Source organism: Pseudorasbora parva, chromosome 9, assembly GCF_024679245.1.
Source record: "Pseudorasbora parva isolate DD20220531a chromosome 9, ASM2467924v1, whole genome shotgun sequence".
Classification (NCBI taxonomy): Eukaryota; Metazoa; Chordata; class Actinopteri; order Cypriniformes; family Gobionidae; genus Pseudorasbora; species Pseudorasbora parva.
In genome coordinates, this window is record NC_090180.1 from 10,299,463 (window position 1) to 10,322,139 (window position 22,677).

The 22,677-nt window shown below is 41.4% G+C and overlaps 2 protein-coding genes across 3 annotated transcripts in view; both read left to right on the top strand.

Moving 5' to 3' along the window:
• Positions 1-22,677, top strand: part of si:dkey-29d8.3 (uncharacterized protein LOC556220 homolog) — a 33,429-nt gene that overhangs the window by 4,956 nt on the left and 5,796 nt on the right. The window lies entirely within an intron of this gene.
• Positions 1,703-22,049, top strand: dnajc1 (DnaJ (Hsp40) homolog, subfamily C, member 1). Of its 2 annotated transcripts, XM_067453836.1 has the most exons (13): positions 1,703-2,027; positions 2,118-2,213; positions 3,271-3,372; positions 3,489-3,535; positions 3,921-4,086; positions 4,194-4,291; positions 4,373-4,463; positions 4,563-4,650; positions 4,757-4,917; positions 4,995-5,114; positions 7,639-7,687; positions 7,828-8,279; positions 21,515-22,049. In XM_067453836.1, the coding sequence occupies exons 1-13, from the start codon at positions 2,025-2,027 to the stop codon at positions 21,581-21,583; spliced, it is 1,542 nt and encodes a 513-aa protein (XP_067309937.1). In that variant the 5' UTR covers positions 1,703-2,024; the 3' UTR covers positions 21,584-22,049. The 2 variants fall into 2 exon arrangements, with proteins under 2 accessions (XP_067309937.1, XP_067309936.1); XM_067453835.1 differs by having other exon boundaries at positions 1,703-2,213.

Consider the following 22,677-nt stretch of genomic DNA (forward strand, 5'->3'; position numbering starts at 1 on the left):
AATATTGATAATTGATTTGATTATGGGATTGACGTGGAGTGGAAATATTCCCATGGGCAAGTTTCCAAGTAAATATGGAAATATACAAGTGAAGTGTGAAAGGTTTGTAATTCTGATGCATTTAAGAAAATTACTTAGCATTTTCTTACGTTTATGTGAGTTGAGCTATTTTTTTATTTATAAACAATTATAAAAAATTTTTTTTACAAAAAATAAATCAAACTACGTGCAGGCCTAACAGTTAACAGATCACCAAAAAGGCAGTGACCAGTAAAAAAATATATAGGCTATATAATAATAAAAAATATAGGCTATAGCCATATTCTATTTATTGAGCGGCAGGCTAGCCTATTTAGTAAATCGTGCTTTTTGGCTTTCACGCTTTAACTGATTTACGTCTAGCCTCATTTTTATTTTGACATACGCGGTGGCAATATTCCCATCCTTTCTTTTGTATTTTAAAGGAACGCCGACTAATTGCAAGTATGCCTATGCAGAATTCCTCAACTAACACCTAATTTGCAGCGTCACGGGGTTAAACATCAAACTGTTGCTCTAACTGGATGGTTTGATTGCTCACTGCACAAAATGATAGACTCAGACTTCCCCGTCACGTTATTATAGCGTCCGTCCCTAAAGTTTTCACCACTGGTCAGTTTTCGGGTCACCTTTTGTCCTCAAGGACAAGAGTTTAACAAATAAAAAATGTCTAAATAGGCTAAAAGATTTGGAGATGCATGTTTTCCGTTGAGACTAAAAAAGGCCAACCATTGATATAAGCTACTATCTTACTAGCGCAACGACGCCCTCGTGAGTTTCCAAATTATAGAAGTTTAGGATCAATTAAATCATTTTTATTTGTTAAAAAGTTTGCGCGTGTCGCAGATGCAACTTCCCTAATTAAATCAAAGATTGAAAACAATGACACTGCGTTACTTGAATATATATGAATATACATACATATAGGCAGGTATAAATGACAATAATATAAACATTATCATAAGCTATAGAAAAAGCCTCAAGACTTTATAGCATTTATTCAATGCATTTCTTGTAGGCTACCACTGATCATCACCACAAATTTCTTATATTAAATATTGTAGCCTAAGCCTAGACATTAAATAACGGAATGCCTAAATTTGAACAATGTATTTTAAAGATAGCGATCGTAGTCTAACTGCTTTATAGCTTAACTAACATCTCAAATGTTTTGACTCTGTCAGTCACCGATATATTTTTTATTCAACAACAACAACAACAACAACAAAATGCCCGAGAAAAACCCACTATAGGCTACCATAGGCTAGATTCATAAGCACTATTGAGATATCTGTATACGAGATGCACTTTTTCACTTGAGCTTACTGCTATGTAGGACAGTTTTAACCACATGGACTTTTATCTGAACTTCATGGTCATTGCTGTTGCTGTCGAAAAGAAACGGGATCAATGTATCCTTGAGACGGGATGGTTCAAAATGTTGAAAATTGATTGAACGATTGAAATTAGATTATTGGGTTAACAGAACAGTTACAATCATCATTTCATATCTCACCAATCATACAACAATTAGTGAATATAATAGGCCTAGTGGCTATATGTTTCTTCTGGTGACATCACTTATTTTACAAATAAGTGAATAAACAAAAGAAAAGAAAACATATAATAGGCTATTTGAGAAAACCCTGGAATGAGGAGGCAGAGTTAGGCTACTCGTGTTCGGGGGGAAAAAGCTACGCATCTACCAGCCTATGTAATGCTCACTTGATATATGCTATTATTATGAAATAATCTATACCTCAATAATTGAGATGCCAGGAGTCCTGAAAGTATTCTCATGGTAAGAATTGCCTTGACATGACGCACCATGTCACCACTGAAGCTTTCATGCTTATTGGCTCGTGCTGTGGCGGCTGCATGTGAAACGTGTGTAGGCTGAGCTCGAGCTATGGGCCCGTCTGAGCCGAAGGACGGGAAGTTATGCTAAAGGCGTCTCAAAACCAATGTTTCCGAATGGATAGTGGATGGTAAACCTTCGCAAACATATTCAACTTTCAGCGATGGCGTTGCCCGAGACGCTTACGTTGTTGTTGTTCTCCGGACTGTTCGTTATTCAGCCATTGCCAACATTAGCATGGGACGCTGACCTGGAGCTTTTCGATCTGGTGGAGGAGATCCCCCAAAACTTCTACGAGTTCCTGTCGGTTAATCAAGTAAGAACAATTTTATATAATTCTTAATCCATTTTTTTCACGCCTTTAACTCCAGCCATTCAAACCGTGCCGATAAATGCACTTAACTTTAACATGTCGCAGCGCACCGACGTTTATTTATCGCAGTGTCGCCTCCAAGATTTACCGTTACAGTGATTGCATTCTTATCAAAGTAACCCAACCCATTAGCTGAATGGCTCACAATTCAGCCTCCCAATTATGCCTCCCGACTCGGGGTAGCGGTAGTCGGACTCTGCCTCCTGCAGAAGCTGGTCGGCGGGGGCCATTGACAAAGAAACCTCCGGGCTGAAGGCCTATACACATGACGTGTCATTACTCAGCACATAAACGATCGTTTTATAGTGCGGCTCGATTTCACTGGTCTTTTGCTAAGTGGTATTTGATGCATCGAAGAGCACGGGCTTGTATTATCATAACAGATACTCGTAAAAAAAACCTGGCATTTGGTTTCACTTTCCTAACGTGTCAACCGTAGATTCACATATGGGGATACCAATGCTATACATGTAGGCTACCTTGGGTGCATTCACTGCCAATGTATTTAGAAGAAAAATATTAACACTATTTCTTTGCTAAAAGTAGGCTATTGTAGCTATGTTTAGGAACATGGTAACGTTAGCTAATTTACAGCTGGTCTGCGTTGTTTATTGGCCAGTCCATGTTGGTAAAACAGCTACCATGCTCCAAAAAACAGCTTAACAGCACTGTTATAATCCAAAACTGTACCAGATACAGCTGCAAGTTTAAGCTGCATATTTTAGTTATTGCTAATATATCAGTGGTAGCAATTTTATTCTCTGTGTAGGAAATTAGATGGTGTGAGGGTTGGTTGCAGTTTTAATTGCTAGGAACTGTTATTAATTTCTGCCTGAAGCCTCAAAGGAAATCCATTTGCATTGCCTGTGCTACCATAGTGATCATATGTGACAATTTTATATTTTATGTACTGCAGTGTAGTCTGAGTGTGATATTTATGCCAATAAATATAGGCAATTGATGTTTATGATTGTAATGTTCCTGATTCTGTTTCTAACAGGATGCGTCGTCTTCTGAGATCAGGAAGGCATATAGAAAACTTTCACTTACTTTACATCCTGATAAAAACAAAGATGAAAATGCTGAAAACCAGTTTCGACAGGTAGGTGTTTTAAGTCTGAATGAAAGGCTTAATGTAGATCATGTTGATTCCTTTACACCTTTTGGAATTTACAACATCTAAAATATTACATTTGAAATCTCTTCTTTGTCATCTAGTTAGTTGCCATTTACGAAGTTCTCAAGGATGAGGAAAGGAGACAAAGGTGAAATTCTCATTATGTAAAAAAATTGATTATTCATCCTATACCAGTGACTCTCAGAGTGTTACTTTTTTCTTAAAAAGCCTTACGTTTGATTTAAAAACCCAGCAGATAAGCTGCAATATTTAAAGGCCTAAAATATTCCCAGTAGCTTCTGCTGTAATTATGACAATTTATTAACAGACAGTGGGAGTGTTTTATATTTATTTGATTAGTTGTCTTCATTGTGTGATTCTAAAATATTTAAGGTTCTTTCCCTGTTTTTAATAGTTATGGGGGCGGGGGTCAGTTTACAACAGTGTGACTGACTAGGGTCTATGAACTGTGTACATTTGCTAAAGTCTTTTAAAAATAGATTTTGCATGGTAATTTCTTACTACATTTACAGATATGATGACATCCTGGTTAATGGGCTGCCAGATTGGAGACAGCCTGTCTTTTACTATCGACGTGTTAGGAAGATGAGTAATGGAGAGTTGGGCTTCCTCCTCTTCCTCATTCTGACTGTGGGTCACTATGCAGTTATATGGTCCATCTACCTTGAGAAACAGTTGGTAAGCAATGAATTGTATAGCAGAGTTGTCATCATGTAATGTTAGCTGAAATACTACATTTACTTTAGCATGCCCAGTAATATCTGCTATATCTTAATTCTTCTCAGGATGAACTTCTGAGCAGGAAGAAGAGAGAGAAAAAGAAAAAGCAAAGTAGTAAGATAACAGAGGAGATTAAGTCCTTGGGACAGGACAAAAATGAGAGGTAACCCAATAACACCAGATGCCTTCTTAAAAAAAAACTAACATCTTGTCAGACTTCTAAATCTTTGCTTCCTTTCTATAGATCTGACAGGCCACACTGGCATGACATTTTGCCTCTTAAATTAAGCATCTGGTTGTATTATTCAGTGAAGTCTCTCCCTCATATCATACAGGTACTGTTTCACCAGATTTGAGGCTTTTGAACTGTTTTCAGAAGAGACACTCAGGAAATGCAAGCATACACCTGTAATCATGACATTGTTGTATTTTAGGATGTGAAGCAGTATTATAAAGATTATAAGGAAATGAAAGTAAAAGAGAAGGAAGCAGAGGCTCTGGCAGAACAGGAAATGCAGCAGAGTAAGATCATAACAGTTACACATTGCACATTGACATCTGCACATAATTAGTGGGATACAGTTGTGACCCATAATAATATGTGATGCTGGCCGATCTTGCTCTGCAGAAGAAAAAAGACCCAAGGTGAAGAAACCTAAAGTGGAGTTTCCAGTCTATGAACCCAGTACAAATGCAGCTTTTATGCCAACATACGATCAGGGAACGTCTATTGAAGATATTGAAGATCAAATGGATGACTGGTTAGAAGACAAAAAACAGCATAAGAAAGTAAGTTTTCGTCTCTGTTGAGAGGACATTGATTTAAAATGTAAGTATTGCATTAAAATGGCTTGTGGTAATTGTAGGTTCATGAGTGGACGGAGGAGGACCTTAGCCAGCTCTCCCGCTGTATGGCCAAGTTTCCTGGTGGAACGCCAGGCCGGTGGGAAAAGATTGCACATGAGTTAGGCAGATCAGTGACTGAGGTGAGAATATAATTAGTATTATTATGACTAGTGGTTGACTGATAGCTGTGATAATGCTGATGTATCTTACTTGCATAATGAGGGAAATTTCATTATTTAAAGGTCCCATGGCATGGATTGTTTTATTTTATAATGTTTCCTGAGGTGTACTTATATTGTTAGTATGGTTTTTACATCAAACAAAGTCATCATTTAGAAATAAAAAGCATTTTCTCTACACTTATATTAGCCCTCTGGTTGGAATGCTCTGTTTCAAGGGGCGTGTCTGCTGTGAGACAGCAGTGAAAGCACCCTCTGTTGTGATTGGCTGACATCTGCATTTGAAATGAGATTACGTGCGGAAGCGTCTCATTAATTCTCCTCCTCCTTCACATCATGCCACAGTTTATTAATCATTATTATGTTTACATGTACAAGACACAAATGTTTGTCAAATAACACCTGACAGTTTCAGAATTATAGCAAAGCACAAGAAAATGAAAGAAACAAATAGAAACTAATATTATACAACTAAAAAGCAGTTAACTAATAACTGGTAATATTAAAATATGGACAAATGTGGTATTTTATGGTGGCTGAAGCTTACAATATAAATAGTTATCTCTAATGTTCAAGAATCCCGACTAAATCCAGTGGTGTCATCATTAATTGACGCCACTTTGAAGTGACGTTAAAGGGAGCGAGGATATATCAATTCACTTGATTCAATTCCTCTGCCCTCGCGTCTTTTCCTTGCGCCTTTCCCTGACGTCCTGAAGGGGTGGAGCTAAGGAGCAAGGAAAGGAAACGAGGATGCACAAATAAGAATTGGGAAGCACCCAAGATCAGCTCGTCTGAGCTCTCATTTTCTCAAAGGCAGAGAAAGACAGCCAGAACTTAGGCCCCGTCTACACGGAGACGCGTTTAGCTGTATACGTATACATTATGTACCGTATCAGCGTTTCGTCCACATGAATCCGCCGTTTTAGAAGCATTAATCCGATATTTTTCAAAACCGGTCCCAAAGTGGGTAAATCTGAAAACGATCATCTTCCGTTTTCGTGTGTACAGCGAATCCATATATTTTCTGAAACAGTGATGTCATCACACTATGTCCAGCACAGTGAAAAGTTAAGGGATACAACTACGGGCACTGGGCATGCGCACATCAATATCGCGTCATTTAATTAACGTATCTGCATACCTGTAAGGGTATGTTTTGGGTTGGGGTAGGTGTAGGCATTAATAAAACCCATCTGTTAAGTACCAAATGTGTTTATTGTTATTTTATTGTGATTTATTTTGCCTCACCTCCGACCACTGCTATACCCCTGCTAGCCACAACTCTTCTCCGTTTTTAGTGTATTTCTGTGGCAGAATTACAGCGCCACACACTGGCCTGGCATGCAAACTACATTGTTTTTAGTAAGTTTTCGCAATCTCGTGTGGACGCAGATATTTCTTGAAACGAGGGGGAAAAAAGAAAGCGCTGGCTTCGTGTGGACGGGGCCTTAGTTTACACAGATCCAAATTTCTAGCTTCTTGGGGACAATATTCAGGTTAGGGGAACTCATATTAATGTTGAAAAACCTCATAAAATAATGTCATGCCATGGGACCTTTAATAACATTTAGTTAATTAATTGTATTTAACATTTAATCAGTGTTGCTTAAAAGCTATAATTTTTAATCTGTGAAGTCAAAAAAAGAAAAGGATATAAAAAACAAATTTTTGTGCACTTTCAATTGTAGATTGAGCAGCATCTGCTGATTGTTTAATTTTGTTCACACACGAAGAAATACACTACCATTCAAAGGTTTGGGCCAGAAATTAATACTTTATTTCAGCAAGAATGTATTAAGTTGATCAAAAATCATTTTCAATGTAACGGGTGATTTCTACTTCAAATAAATGCTTTTTTTTTTTTTTTTAACGTCTATTAATCAAAGAATCCTGAATTTTTTTTTTAATGCTTTCCACAGAATTAAGCTGCACAACTATTTTTTCAACATTTATATAATAATAATAGTAATAAATGTAGTGTAAAAATTAAAGGAAGTTTATGCAAGATTGTGGCCAAAACTGGTACTGCAATCCCTTTCAAATGACTAGTGCGTTGTATCCCCTCTCCCCCTCCCCCCTGACTTGAGGTTACCAGATAGGCTGCAGGAAAGTTTGTAGCTGCCGCTGTGGTAACTAGAGCAGAGCTGGCAACCCGGATGCTGAAACACTACTGACTTTGTGATTGGTAGATAAGATGAGGGTGGAGCTTCAGGACAAAACACATGTCAACATCAACATCAGTTGAGGGCTGCAACAACAACTGTTAAATGACTATATCCTGGTCGGACTATTGTTGTCAGTAATACAAATACTGGTATTTGAAATGAACATTTCTTAATGTCTCATGTCCAGTACCTTTAATAAAAGAAAAAGGAAAAACAGGATTAGTGCACACAGTATGTGCACTTTCAGTGCTCATTTTGAATAGTAGGTAGATGTGTGTAAGTAGCCACTGAAAACAATAATTTATTTTATTATACAGGTAACGGCAAAAGTGAAGCAAGTCAAAGACTGTGTCACTAATACATCAGGTATTCACTCATTTATTAAAATATTTTAAGTAAAATTCCACTTACCATGCACCCTTTATCATCTACTGTGATTATATTATCAGGCATATCTGTCAGTTTATTTACTTATGTCTCTCTCTCCACTTTGTCTCTGTTTCCAGGGTTAGTGAAGTTTTCTGAACTGAAGGGTGGTGCAGTGACGGTAAAGAGCTCCAGAGCTGTCACAGTGCCTGATAGTCTGATGACCCAGAGAGAGGAGCCCTTAGAGCAACAGCAGCAGCCAGAGGATTCGGGAGAGCCTGCTGGGACAGAGGACACGGAAAGCAAAGCACTCAGGAGGAGGACAAAAAAGTCTGCAGCCGGGAGTAATGGAACTGGAGCAGTGGAAGAGAGAGTAAAAGGACGCAGACAAAGAGACTTCGACCCCACAGCTGTGAATGAGGACAGTGAAGATGAGAAGAAACCATCAGCCTCTAAAGAAAAACCCAGTGCTGCTGATGACGTCTGGACACAGAACCAGCAGAAGCTCTTGGAGCTGGCCTTACAGCAATACCCACGTGGCACCACTGAACGCTGGGACAAGATCGCTAAGATGGTGCCTGGAAAGACCAAGGTGAGCATCAACTTTCTCACCATTGGAAAAAATGTATTTAAAGAGGACCTATTATGTCTAATATTGCTATTTGAACATGAAAACGGTCTGCAAAGTTACAATGCACATAGTCCATTTCAAAACAAGTTATTCTCTATATCAGTATGCACTGTTTCTGAACTACCTGAAATGCGTCGATTGTAGTCTTGTAGAAAAGAAGACTTTTCTTCCAGGAACAAACAAGTCACAATATCCATCCATTATTTAAATAATTCCTGGCATACACAAAATAAAGAGGCGAGGCCTGGTGTGAGTTTTGTTTTATCACTATGTCAAAGCCATCCCAGGAACATGCGCAGATTAACAGCAGAGTTCATATTTTGACTGAATAATATGGTTTCCTTCTCACAAAACCTTGTAGCACCGTTTTTGAAGAGTGTGTAAAATAGATTAGGGAACTCTGGAGTATGATGTATGAGGGAACCCACTAGTGCTGCAACGACGCGTCGACGTCATCGATGACGTCGACTACGGAAATACGTCGACGTTCGTAAAATGCGTCGACGCGTCGTGTCAGACGTTCATCTCGCGTAATGTTGGCTTCTGCTCCTGGTTCTAATCACAAAAACCTAGACCGCGAATATCAAAAGTATGGGAATACTTTAAACAGAGGCCAAACAGTGTTTCCCACACATAGACTAATTTGTGGCGGACCGCCACATAATCAATAACGGCCGCCACATTCGTCATTCATTCATTTTTACGCTATTTAAAAGACGCAGGCATATTCATTTAGCTGCATTTCCTTAAGTTCTCTCTCCGCCCTTTTGCGCGTCTCTTACTCACTCACACACACACACGTGTTGCATTCGACCGTAAAACAAGTTTTATTGCATTTTGCAGCATTAAGTATAGTTCCCTTTCGAGAGAGGTTCCTCGTATTACGTATGGGGAAAAACTCCTTTTCTCGAGAATGTGAAGCAAAACTTTTAATAAAGGTATCTATGTAAAGCGCAGTGAGCTGCACGGCCATAGCCCAGCGCGAGGAGCGCTCTGATTGGCCGGGCTGCGGCAACTGCAGGAACCTATGGTGAGGCGGCTGAGAGGAACGAACCAATGGGGGGCGTTCCAGAAGCCCGCCGAAAAAGGTGCTTATATTTGCATACAGGAGGCTATATAAGACCCTAATTCGCCATAGGTGTCAGATTTTATCTCCTTCAGCGATACCTTCGCTGGTCTCCGGAAGAAGCACCGCCGTTGAAAAGGCACCAGCGGAACCTGCAGCTGAGGACGACGGACTCCCTCTCCGCCTTCTCTGCCGTTCCAGCTACGCCATCCGGCGTTATATATCCTTTAAACTGTGTCTATGTTGAGTGTTATATGTGTTTGTGTTGCCGCTGCAACGCCACTTCTAGAGCTTACAGGCTTGTTCTACTCGAGGACTCTCTCGTTCCGCCGCGTCGTTAAGCGCCGCGGAAAGACGGAGCTCTTCTCACTCTCCCTCTGCTCTCGTCCCGTCGCGCTGAATAGCGCCGCGGAAAGAGAGAATGTTAGAGGACATGAGCACACTCAAGCCGAAGCTCTCTTCACTCTGCCGCCGCCGCGGCTCTTCTTCCGCCGCTGCCACAGAGTTGTTCCCACTCTTCTCTCATTCCGTCGCGCTACAGCCGCGGACAGAGAATACTAGAGTGAATAGGCGAACTCGAGCCGAAGCTCTCGCCGTGCTAGAAGCGCCGCGGACAGAGTTTTACCTCACGCTTCCAATTCTCTCGTCCTGTCGCTCTATCGCCGCGGACAGAGAATACTAGAGTGAATAAACAAACTCGAGCCGAAGCTCTCGCCGTGCTAGAAGCGCCGCGGACAGAGTTTTACCTCACGCTTCCAATTCTCTCGTCCTGTCGCTCTATCGCCGCGGACAGAGAATAATAGAGTGAATAAACAAACTCGAGCCGAAGCTCTCGCCGTGCTAGAAGCGCCGCGGACAGAGTTTTACCTCACGCTTCCAATTCTCTCGTCCTGTCGCTCTATCGCCGCGGACAGAGAATAATAGAGTGAATAAACAAACTCGAGCCGAAGCTCTCGCCGTGCTAGAAGCGCCGCGGACAGAGTTTTACCTCACGCTTCCAATTCTCTCGTCCTGTCGCTCTATCGCCGCGGACAGAGAATACTAGAGTGAATAAACAAACTCGAGCTGAAGCTCTCGCCGTGCTAGAAGCGCCGCGGACAGAGTTTTACCTCACGCTTCCAATTCTCTCGTCCTGTCGCTCTATCGCCGCGGACAGAGAATAATAGAGTGAATAAACAAACTCGAGCCGAAGCTCTCGCCGTGCTAGAAGCGCCGCGGACAGAGTTTTACCTCACGCTTCCAATTCTCTCGTCCTGTCGCTCTATCGCCGCGGACAGAGAATACTAGAGTGAATAAACAAACTCGAGCCGAAGCTCTCGCCGTGCTAGAAGCGCCGCGGACAGAGTTTTACCTCACGCTTCCAATTCTCTCGTCCTGTCGCTCTATCGCCGCGGACAGAGAATAATAGAGTGAATAAACAAACTCGAGCTGAAGCTCTCGCCGTGCTAGAAGCGCCGCGGACAGAGTTTTACCTCACGCTTCCAATTCTCTCGTCCTGTCGCTCTATCGCCGCGGACAGAGAATACTAGAGTGAATAAACAAACTCGAGCCGAAGCTCTCGCCGTGCTAGAAGCGCCGCGGACAGAGTTTTACCTCACGCTTCCAATTCTCTCGTCCTGTCGCTCTATCGCCGCGGACAGAGAATACTAGAGTGAATAAACAAACTCGAGCTGAAGCTCTCGCCGTGCTAGAAGCGCCGCGGACAGAGTTTTACCTCACGCTTCCAATTCTCTCGTCCTGTCGCTCTATCGCCGCGGACAGAGAATAATAGAGTGAATAAACAAACTCGAGCCGAAGCTCTCGCCGTGCTAGAAGCGCCGCGGACAGAGTTTTACCTCACGCTTCCAATTCTCTCGTCCTGTCGCTCTATCGCCGCGGACAGAGAATACTAGAGTGAATAAACTAACTCGAGCCGAAGCTCTCGCCGTGCTAGAAGCGCCGCGGACAGAGTTTTTCCTCACGCTTCCAATTCTCTCGTCCTGTCGCTCTATCGCCGCGGACAGAGAATAATAGAGTGAATAAACAAACTCGAGCCGAAGCTCTCGCCGTGCTCATTCTACCGCCGCCGTGCTGAAGCGCTGCGGACAGAGAATACTAGAGTAAGTTAGACGAGCGAGCTCGGGCTGTTGGGTATGTCAAGAACAATGTCGCTGCAGCGCGCGCTTACTGCCAAGGAAGTTGTAATGGCTGCCTTGTCATGATAGCGCGCGCCCCTTCCACAGCGCGTTGCTGACTAGAGCGCGGCTTACGTCATAGCACGCGCTCACTGTCAGAGCATAAGGGCGTCGGAAAATGGCTGCCAAGCTAAGCCCTTTTTTCACTCTATCACTTCCAGTCCCCTTTATTCAGGCGGCTGGAAAGGTTTTTACACTGTAGACAAAGTGTCCACTACACAGTGTGCACCCCTACATAAGCACTGTTAATTCAGCCTCACAAAATCACAAATAAATCCCGCCGCGGCCGGATTACACCATATAAAGTCAACTAGCCTTATTGCAGTCAACTAGCCTGTGGTCAAACACGCTTGTCTGCATGCGCGCTTTCAGTCTAGACTAGAGCATAACGGCATTGTGGAATGGCTCACATACCACCCGCACTTCCTTACATTCTCCCAGTTCCCTTAAGTTAAGTGACTGGAGATGAAATATTGCAGTCAACTAGCCTGTGTTAAACACGCTCGTCTGCACACTAATGCTGTGTGCGTTTACCCCTGTGGATTTGCTCACTGGTTTGCACCGTGGGTATTCTACGTAGGTTGTGCGCCACTGCACATTGTTTACACTACACACAAAAGAGCTTTCTATGTAGGAAATGTGCCCACTTTACAGTCTGCACTCCTGCACCCAAGCACTTTTCACAAAGTTCACTCTCGCACACACAATATAAATGTGAGGCGTGCGCCCACTGCAAAGCCTGCACCGCCAAAACTAACACTATCCCCACAGTGTTACAAGCAGTGTTACAGCACAAGCAACCCGGCTAACAGGCCCCTATTACTAAGCGGCCAGCCCCCGAATCTAATTCAACCCCTGGCTTTACGAGCCCAGGCCTGGCAGGCCATTCCTGGTATATAATATTGGGTGTTGAACATATAAAATGAGGTTCTCGCTACAGTTTTGCTCGCAGACCCCGCGATTCAAGCCGTGGTCGAGCCCTCTGTAAGAAGCAGTGTCAGTCACGTGCTTCTCGCTGAGGCATTGAGACTGTTAAAGGAGAGAGCGGCGAAAACAGTACACCCGACGCTAGCGAGTCAGGTTTTTACTGTCGCTAATTCCTCATGCCGAAAATGGGTGGCGGTCTCAGGCCCATTTTCCAGGCATCTGAACAAAGCACTTATGACACGCTCGTTTCAAGGTGCTGACGGTGAAACAAATCCTCGCGCACATTCGCCCCGGGGATTGGGTTTTCTCAATAGATCTGAAAAACGCATACTTCACGTTACGATAACCCCCCACCCCCACTACAGGCCATTCTTGAGATTCGCCTTCGAGGGGCAGGCTTATCAGTACAGTCATTGTCATAGACTCAAGACTTACGGCATAAGAACCACCACGTCTTGATAATGTACATAAAATCGCTAGGGCAGCCGAGATCAGACTCTGTTCACTGCATGGCTAAGCATCTCCTTTTATGGGCAGAGCACAATCTGAGCTCCCTAAGGGCGGCTTACGTGCCAGGTATTCTGAATCAGGGTCCGGACATGTTATCCAGAGGACCCATGTCCCCAGGGGGATGGTCCCTTTACCCGCAAACAATTCAGCTTGCACAGCACACGCTGCCCAATATTTTTTCTGCAAACGCAGGGATGCCCTGGCCCATGTTGGCCCAGACTCCCTCTATATGTTCCCTCCGATCGCGATCCAGCTGCAGCCGGTGCTTTTTAATAGCCCCACTTTGGAAGAACCGCACATGGTTCTCCATACTGTTTCAGCTGTCAGACACAGCCCCATGCCTATTCTGCCAATGAAAGGGAAGGTCTGGCATCCCAATCCCGAGCTGTGGGCCCTCCACGTATGGCCCATCAACGGTATCCGGGAACCTCTCTGACAAGTTATGAACACTATTTCGGAAGCTAGAGCCCCTGCTATCTGGCAGCTCTGCTTGAAGTGGTCAGTGGTTTTCTAACCAATGTGCTACGCGAAACATCGACGCACACTCATGCGAACTGGCGGAACCGCTCGCTTTCTCCAAGAGCTAATGGATGCGGGTCGTCCCCCCTCCATACTCGGGGTGTGTGTCTCCGCCATAGCAGCTAGCCACGCTCCTATCGCGGCACATTCACTAGGGAAAAGTGATCTTATTGTGTGTTTTCTTAAAGGGGCCAGGAGATTCAGCTCGCCTTGCCCCTACCTCGGTCCCTATTTGGGACCTCGCCATGGTTTTGGAGGCCGTGAAGGGTTCCCCCTCCTAACCACTTCAGAACACGAGCTTGAAGCACATATCACTCAAAACCGTTTTTCTGCTGGCTGTGGCCTCGGTTAACCGAGTGGGTGGCTTACCTGCACTCTCGGTGAGCCCTTCCTGTCTTGAGTTTGGGTCCAGCAACTTCAAGGTTGTGCTCAAACCGAGGCATGGTTTTATGCTGAAAGTGCTATCAACCCCTTCAGTATGCAGGTCTTTGCACTGCTTAACCCGCGTCTTAGAGAGAATAAGACGCAAACATATTCTGCCCAGTCAGAGCATTGAGATTGTATCTAGAGCGCTCCGCCCCCTTCAGGCAGTCGGATCAGCTCTTCATTGCTTCGGTGGCCGCACTAAAGTTTGTGCTGTCATGAAACAGTCTCTCACACTGGATAGTGGATGCAGTCCCACTAGCATATAGGTCCAGGACCTAACCTGTCCTACAGGCATTTAAGCCCACTCCTCTAGAGGCATGGCCTCATCTTGGGCTTGGTCGTGTGACATTTCTTTGGAAGATATCTGTGCGGCGGCAGGCTGGGCCTCTCCGTCCACTTTTATCAGATTCTACAAGTTGGAGGTTCCAGCTCTACAAGCAGGGCTTCTCTCCATCTAGGCTCTATCTTGACCCTGGCAAACAGATTGCCTTACATTTTGGCCTGTACACATTAGTCCTTAAGCACTATTCATTCATCATAAGATCCGACTATGTCCGATCAGCTGTTCAAACGAACCGACTCTTCCGGTTCTTCATTCCCCTTATAAGCCGCCTCTGTCGGTGTCTCGGGGGTTTATAACATGTGCTTTGGGTATACTGGGTCAGTCAGCACACACGGCGCTTTACATTGTGTTCCCATACGTAATACGAGGAACCTCTCTCGAAAGGGAACGTACTCGGTTACTTTCGTAACCTCGGTTCCCTGAGAGAGAGGAACGAGTATTACGTTCCGTGCCGTGTTTATGCTTCTCAGGTATCGCTTCAGTCGATCTTAAAACCTGACACCTATGGCGAATTAGGGTCTTATATAGCCTCCTGTATGCAAATATAAGCACCTTTTTCGGCGGGCTTCTGGAACGCCCCCCATTGGTTCGTTCCTCTCAGCCGCCTCACCATAGGTTCCTGCAGTTGCCGCAGCCCGGCCAATCAGAGCGCTCCTCGCGCTGGGCTATGGCCGTGCAGCTCACTGCGCTTTACATAGATACCTTTATTAAAAGTTTTGCTTCACATTCTCGAGAAAAGGAGTTTTTCCCCATACGTAATACTCGTTCCTCTCTCTCAGGGAACCGAGGTTACGAAAGTAACCGAGTACGCTTTTAAAACCAGAGCAGCGACACGCCTTCATCACGCAGCAGCGCGCGGTCACGGCGCTCATATAATTCTAAACAAACCAGCGCGGTGTCAATCAATACAGACCAGTGTTTCCCAACCGCGATCCCGAGCAAAAGTTGCGGGGACGCACTTACACCGCGGGTCATCACATCTGATGACGCATCTTTAATATGGGTTGTAACTTGAAAATAATGCTGTATGTATGGTTCTGTCGATGGATACACGTGCTGACTCCTCAGGTATACACTACAACAACAGCGATAATAAAAGAAAAACGTGGGCAAAACGGTCTCTCTTTGTAAACTTTATAAAACGCATGCGAGTGCTGCTGTACGTCCGAATATGAGCAGTCATTTTCACCGTCATCACCCCCGTGTAGCCAGGAGACGCGAATGAAGATCTGTCTTTGTGCACTCATCCCAAAGCGCGCAAATATTGAGTTATCTTTCAAATCCTGTGCTCAAACGGACAAACTCACAAAAAGTATGTCAAAATGTCACAGCCTACTCTATGCCTTAAGTGAACTTTATACAGAAAATACGACGACTATCCGTGGCTCTTAAAGGGGCAGTAGCCTTGACTGCTGTCTGTTTAATGTCAAACAAAAGATAAAGACATCACTCACTGCTCCTGACTGAATAGCTTTTGTAAGTTTAATAAGGATTATTTTTTATATTTTAAACAGTTAAATGTGTGGTTATTTTACTTTTGATTACTTCATTCCATTTCTCTACCTAAAAACTAATGTTAGACCTACCTGAAAAGCATTGTTTATTTTGTTCTCATCTTTGCTCAATAGTATTTATTTGTGCTGCTGCTTCTATTTAAGTTATCTGTTCTTATTTTCTTTATTTTCATTTGACAGTAGTCCTTTTTCCCCTGAACATAGCAAATACCGAACTGTACTGAAACGTGAACCTAAAACCGTGATACAAAGTGAACCGTGAGCAGTCTGTACTGTTACAACTCTAGCGTAACTTATGTGAGGGGGTGCCACAGAATTTTGAAAAATTTCAAAGGGTAAAAAAATAAATCGTTAGATTAGTCGACTAATCGAAAAAATAATCGTTAGATTAGTCGACAGAAAAAATAATCGTTAGTTGCAGCTCTAGAACCCACATTGAATTAATAAAGCAGAATGACATGGAACAAAAACAGTGAAGTAGTCATTAGGCGCCTGCCACATATATGGTGGAAGTAATTAAACACATGACTGAGATTTATCAAACAATAACTTTTAAAGGGGGGGTGAAACACTCAGTTTCAGTCCATCTTGAGTACCTATAGAGTAGTATTGCATCCTTCATATCTCCGAAAAGTCTTTAGTTTCATTATATTTATAAAAGAAATATAGGCTGTACCGAGTCTTTTCGGAAAAAACAGAGCGCCTGGAGGCGTATCGAGTGGGCGGAGCTAAAGAATGACGATTGCGAACAAAGCTGTGACGTCCTCAAGCGTGGCGAAACCCATGGCTATCTCAGCTAATACAGATAATGATCCAGAATCAAATCTGAGGCTGAAAATAAATTGAACAGGAGAAACAGGAACAGCAGGACCTCCGTCTCTGTGGTATGTACTGTATTTAGTGGCCTGTCAACATTTGTGTGTCTTTACTCGCAGTTTATGAGGACATGATTCGGTTTATGGACTATTGTATGCGACTAAACCTTAGCAGTAGCAAGCAAAACGGTTTTGCACGTCAGACTAGTGTAACGTTATACATAGAACAGCAATGGAGTAACTGTTAGCGCATTTGAATGATGAAGCACGCAATCGTGTCGTTTACTGATGTTTACTCACGCGACGATAGCCGACAGTATAGACATTTGAAGCAGTTTTACTCACCGGCTGCTTCCAAAGCAGGACCGAACCTTTATCGCTGGGACCGCTCCGTCAAAAACACACTTCTTTGGTATGATTTGGTGAAGTCCTGTGACAGCAGTGGCGTGGAAATCCACCTTGAGACGCGACTGAAGCGATTGTTGTGAAGCTTCCCGTCATTTCTGTGTTCAAATCGGTTCAAATGCAGCGCTGCCTTCCCGGAATGCTGTGCTGAAGCGTTGAAGTCGCTTGATGTCACTCATAGGAATAAAGTGGAGCGCGGCACGCGACATAAGTGTTCACTGACAACTGGATTGCACCTGAGAGAGTGTTTACGGGCGTGTATTTCCTCTCTCGCTCTAGTCACGCGCGCACGCACCCTACCGGGAGAAGAGCCCGTACGGCCCATACAAGGACCTTCCACTCTTATTAACGTCAAGTCGAGCCATACTCGGAAAAAACTCTCCGAAACTTGTGAGAAACCGGAAGGAGTATTTTTGACACAGAAATACTCCATCAAACGTCCAACATTAGTTTTTGAAACTTTGTCTATGTTTAGGATGGGAATCCAAGTCTTTAACAGTGTAAAAAGCTCAGTGTGCATGAAACAGCATTTCACCCCCCCCTTTAACTTTACTAAGAGAACACACGAGTTGCATAGAATAAATGTCACTAACACACAAACCACAGACGAGAACTGACAATGAACAATGAGGCGCCACGTAGGATTTAAATCAAACTTCGCTTATCAATACATACATAACACACGTGCATATACACCTATACATTACTCGCATATACATGTATACTATTGGATGTTCAAAATACATATATGAAATACACGTGCACACTAATATGAAATCCATACCAATACATATAATGTTAATAATGAATGCATACACACTTGTGAATAACTTGCATATACATATAAACTTGACGCACGCATAGACCTATAAATACTCGCATATACATATAAACTTCCATGCATATACACCTATAAATACTCGCATATACATATAAACTTCCATGCAGATACACCTATAAACACTCGCATATACATATAAACTTTCATGCATATACACCTATAAACACTCGCATATACATATAAACTTTCATGCATATACACCTATAAACACTCGCATATACATATAAACTTCCATGCATATACACCTATAAATACTCGCATATACATATAAACTTCCATGCAGATACACCTATAAACACTCGCATATACATATAAACTTTCATGCATATACACCTATAAATACTCGCATATACATATAAACTTCCATGCATATACACCTATAAACACTCGCATATACATATAAACTCACTGCACGCAGACACACCTATACTCACTCGCACATACATATAAACTCGATGCGCGCGTATTCATCCATAAAACACTCGCGCATACATACAAAATAAAATGTGGATGCAAGCTTTAGTTCGATCTCAAAATTGGCGGGCACAAAACGCCCTTTTCCTCTGATTGGTCAGCCAAAGATCAAACCGTGCCATTCTTATCTCCAGAACTCCGCTCCGCGCAATCTTCATTTATAGGCCTAGCGCTTCTTACAATACAGATTATTTCAAAGCAGCTTTACAGATAATATAAAAATTAATAGACATAGTTTTTTTGGCTTTACCAACAGCTCTAAGATAAAGTTTATCGAGCTATTAAAGTTCTTGATTGAATCACTTTCGTTGTAAAAATCATTAACTCAAGACGCTTAAATTACATCTTTTTAACTGAAAACAGAACAGAAACAGAAATGTTTAATCCGCCCTTGCCGTTCATTTACATGTTTTAGAAAAATAAAGCCAGAGATGAATATATTTCGATATTTATTGCCACCAATTAGCGTCATATATTAATTAGTCAAACAAGGCTACCTTTTTAAAATAGCTATATCTTATTAAATATAGGCATGCCATCTTTTAATTTAAAATCTCAAATTTATTCAATACAGTTAGTTTGAAACTATATTGTTTCAGCCCAATATCCTGCGCTGCAAAGGTGGCAATGCAGCATCTGAAGTTGCTTATAGATGTATTTGCACAATTTAATGCTGAGAGAGTTCTGTACATTCACACAGCAGAGCAAATATATAACCTAATGCAATGACATTAGTTTTATGTTTTATACAAAATGTTTTGAATACAGAAATATGAAATAGAATTACAAGATGAAACGAATATTAAATATTGCCAGTAGGTGGCAGCAAGTCACTGTGTTAATGAATGAGTCATTTTGTTCAGTTGATTCGCTCGAACCGCTGATTCATTCAATAATACAAAGGCTGTATGGCTGGTGAGTCACTCAACCGATTTGTTCAAAGACTCGGATTCATTCACGAATTAACTAGCTTACTCTGTGCGCCTTATGTTGCGAGTCGCACAATGATCTGGTTTGCTTTAGAAATTAAGCTGGCAGAAAAAATAAAGCATTGTTTTTATTGGACTGCTGATTACTTCACTGCAACATTCTCTCTTTTATTAGTCTGGCTGTTTGATGAGAACAAGATTAAATGTAGTTGCACTAAACTCTGTTAATAATCTGTACAAGGATATATATATCCTATATATACAGGTTAGACTTCCGTGTACACACAAATGACTTCCTTTTACACTGAAATGCCTTCCGTTTGCGCTGAAAAGTTCACGCACAACCACATATGAAACACTCGCACATCCACATATGAAACACTCGCACATCCACGTATGAAATCACTCGCATATATATACACAACTAAAGCATGCATCCACGTTTTATTTTGTATGTATGCGCGTTTTATGGATGTGTATGCGTGCATCGAGTTTATATGTATATGCGAGTGTTTATAGGTGTATATGCATGGAAGTTTATATGTATATGCGAGTATTTATAGGTGTATATGCATGGAAGTTTATATGTATATGCGAGTATTTATAGGTGTATATGCATGGAAGTTTATATGTATATGCGAGTATTTATAGGTGTATATGCATGGAAGTTTATATGTATATGGGAGTGTTTATAGGTGTATATGCATGAAAGTTTATATGTATATGCGAGTGTTTATAGGTGTATCTGCATGGAAGTTTATATGTATATGCGAGTATTTATAGGTGTATATGCATGGAAGTTTATATGTATATGCGAGTGTTTATAGGTGTATCTGCATGGAAGTTTATATGTATATGCGAGTATTTATAGGTGTATATGCATGGAAGTTTATATGTATATGGGAGTGTTTATAGGTGTATATGCATGAAAGTTTATATGTATATGCGAGTGTTTATAGGTGTATATGCATGGAAGTTTATATGTATATGCGAGTGTTTATAGGTGTATATGCATGGAAGTTTATATGTATATGCGAGTATTTATAGGTGTATATGCATGGAAGTTTATATGTATATGCGAGTATTTATAGGTCTATGCGTGCGTCAAGTTTATATGTATATGCAAGTTATTCACAAGTGTGTATGCATTCATTATTAACATTATATGTATTGGTATGGATTTCATATTAGTGTGCACGTGTATTTCATATATGTATTTTGAACATCCAATAGTATACATGTATATGCGAGTAATGTATAGGTGTATATGCACGTGTGTTATGTATGTATTGATAAGCGAAGTTTGATTTAAATCCTACGTGGCGCCTCATAGTATAAATACACAGGGGAACTAGCCCTGCATCCAAATTTACGTACCCAAATGCGGCATACTAAATATAATTCGAACATGGTATGATACCCGGATAGTCTACCATTTCCAGTCAGGATTCGAAGTGCGGCTCGACACACACTCTAACGGCTGATATTGCCCACAACCCATTGCGAGATGGACGATGATTCGATTAGAACTACAAACGCGGAAACGTGTTAAACTGCAAACATGACAGATGTAAAAATCCGGTTTAGATAAAAGGGTTGGACTGATCAATTATCAGTATTTATCCTGACTAAAAGATATTTATTCTGTGCTATCCACATTATATTTCACCTGCAGCAGCTTTGTGAACTTATGTAATGACACGTTTGGCCATTAACTTTGAAATGCCTCATTATATTTAAACTGTAAACACATGAGGGGAGTCTCTGCATTAAAGACCCACACATGGCAAATCATTGCGCTACTACATTTCTCTCCGATACGATAGGAAATGAAACTGAAGGATCTGAACTGTAACGAATCTGATGATGATTGACAGGGCAGTTTAAACGGTGCAGGAAGCACGTAACAAAGCGACAGAATACGTTAAAAATGACAAAGTAGTATGTCCCGAAGCGTGCATACTTTTCTGCTACACACTCAAAAGTATGTACTTTTTCTTCAAAAAAAAAATCGTACTTTTAGGTCATAGTATAAGTAGGTGAATTGGGACGCAGCATAGGTAACTTTTCCATCCGCTAGAGGGTGCCTATTCAAACCTGTAAAATGTTTTTTATGGGTTTTTTCCCCCTTAAAAACAAAATCAAGACTCTGTAAAAGAGCATTATAGATCCTCTTTAAACCAATATTTACTTGTGTATCAAAGCTGGATTTTGATATTAGGTGATTAATTGATTCTCTTTTTTCCTATTTAGGAGGAGTGCATGTCCCGTTATAAACTCCTGGCGGAGCTGATTCAGAAACGGAGGCAGGTTAAAAGCTGACTCCTGGTCTTCAGTATTTCGCCATTCCTCTCACCTGCTTATGTGCCTTAATGCAACCCTACGCCCTATTATCAGACTATGTGTCATGTTCAGCAGAACCTGAAACGTCAGCATTAATTATTGGAAAGATCCAAACTGCACATTTAAAGAAGGTTTTATTTATTTTAAAAGCCATTTCAGATTGTTGTTGGTTTTTGTTTCTCTTTGCAACCATTTGAGGAGCAGAAGATACGCATTTAACATTTTATTTTCCCCCCAATTTTTTTTATTTCAGAAGCATGTTGTGCTGTAATCTGTTTTGGTCATTTGTTAAAACATAAAGTATTTGCATACAGTAATTAAGGTGTCAGTCTCTCATGTGGTCATTATTATGCTTCAGCACATATTGACTATCTTGAAGAGTATGAACAAGTATATAATATATTGCCATGTTTTAGATTTTGATTAAATCAACAATAATTTCTCAGTCCAGGACATTTAAGCAATTTTGTGCTTCCTGTAAATTGGAAGATTTGCTATTAAAAGTATTACCTTAATCTTCAAGATAAACCATTTGACAGTTTTGAATGTGACTTGCTCAAACAACTAAAGATTAGTTATTTACTTTGCCTTTTATGTAGGTCTAAACTGATAAAAAAAAAAGTGCAAAATTTCCATAAAATAAATTTTATGTGCAACAGTACTTTTAAATATTTCTATGCCTTTATATTTCTGCATTGGTTCAAGGTCTAATTTCATCAATTCGATTAGGAAGTAGAAGCCACGGAATGGAAGAATAACCTCATTACAAAAGAGTAGGGGATGATGTTATGGGATCCTTTTTTTGCACATCTTATCCCTTTCATTATTTTAATTGGCTTTTAAATCAACCCTAATAAAATTACAGTATGTACAGCTTTGAGACGCTGGTGAACATTGCAATTGAAGATGCAATTTTTGCATTTTCATGTAATGGCCTATGTCAGTTATAATGTAGTGCTTATTCTTTTTACATGTAATTATGTAGGCCTATGAAATAAACTTGGAAAGCTTAAGATAATTTACAAATTGCAAGTTTCATATGTTACAAAATGCAATTTTCTGATTCTAGAAAT

Excerpts from the sequence above, each read along its gene's own strand:
- dnajc1 (XM_067453835.1), top strand. The coding sequence starts at position 2,025 with ATGGTAAACCTTCGCAAACATATTCAACTTTCAGCGATGGCGTTGCCC. Across the intron at positions 2,214-3,270 it reads AGTTCCTGTCGGTTAATCAA|GATGCGTCGTCTTCTGAGAT; the intron begins GTAAGAACAATT and ends TGTTTCTAACAG. Across the intron at positions 4,651-4,756 it reads AGAACAGGAAATGCAGCAGA|AAGAAAAAAGACCCAAGGTG; the intron begins GTAAGATCATAA and ends CTTGCTCTGCAG.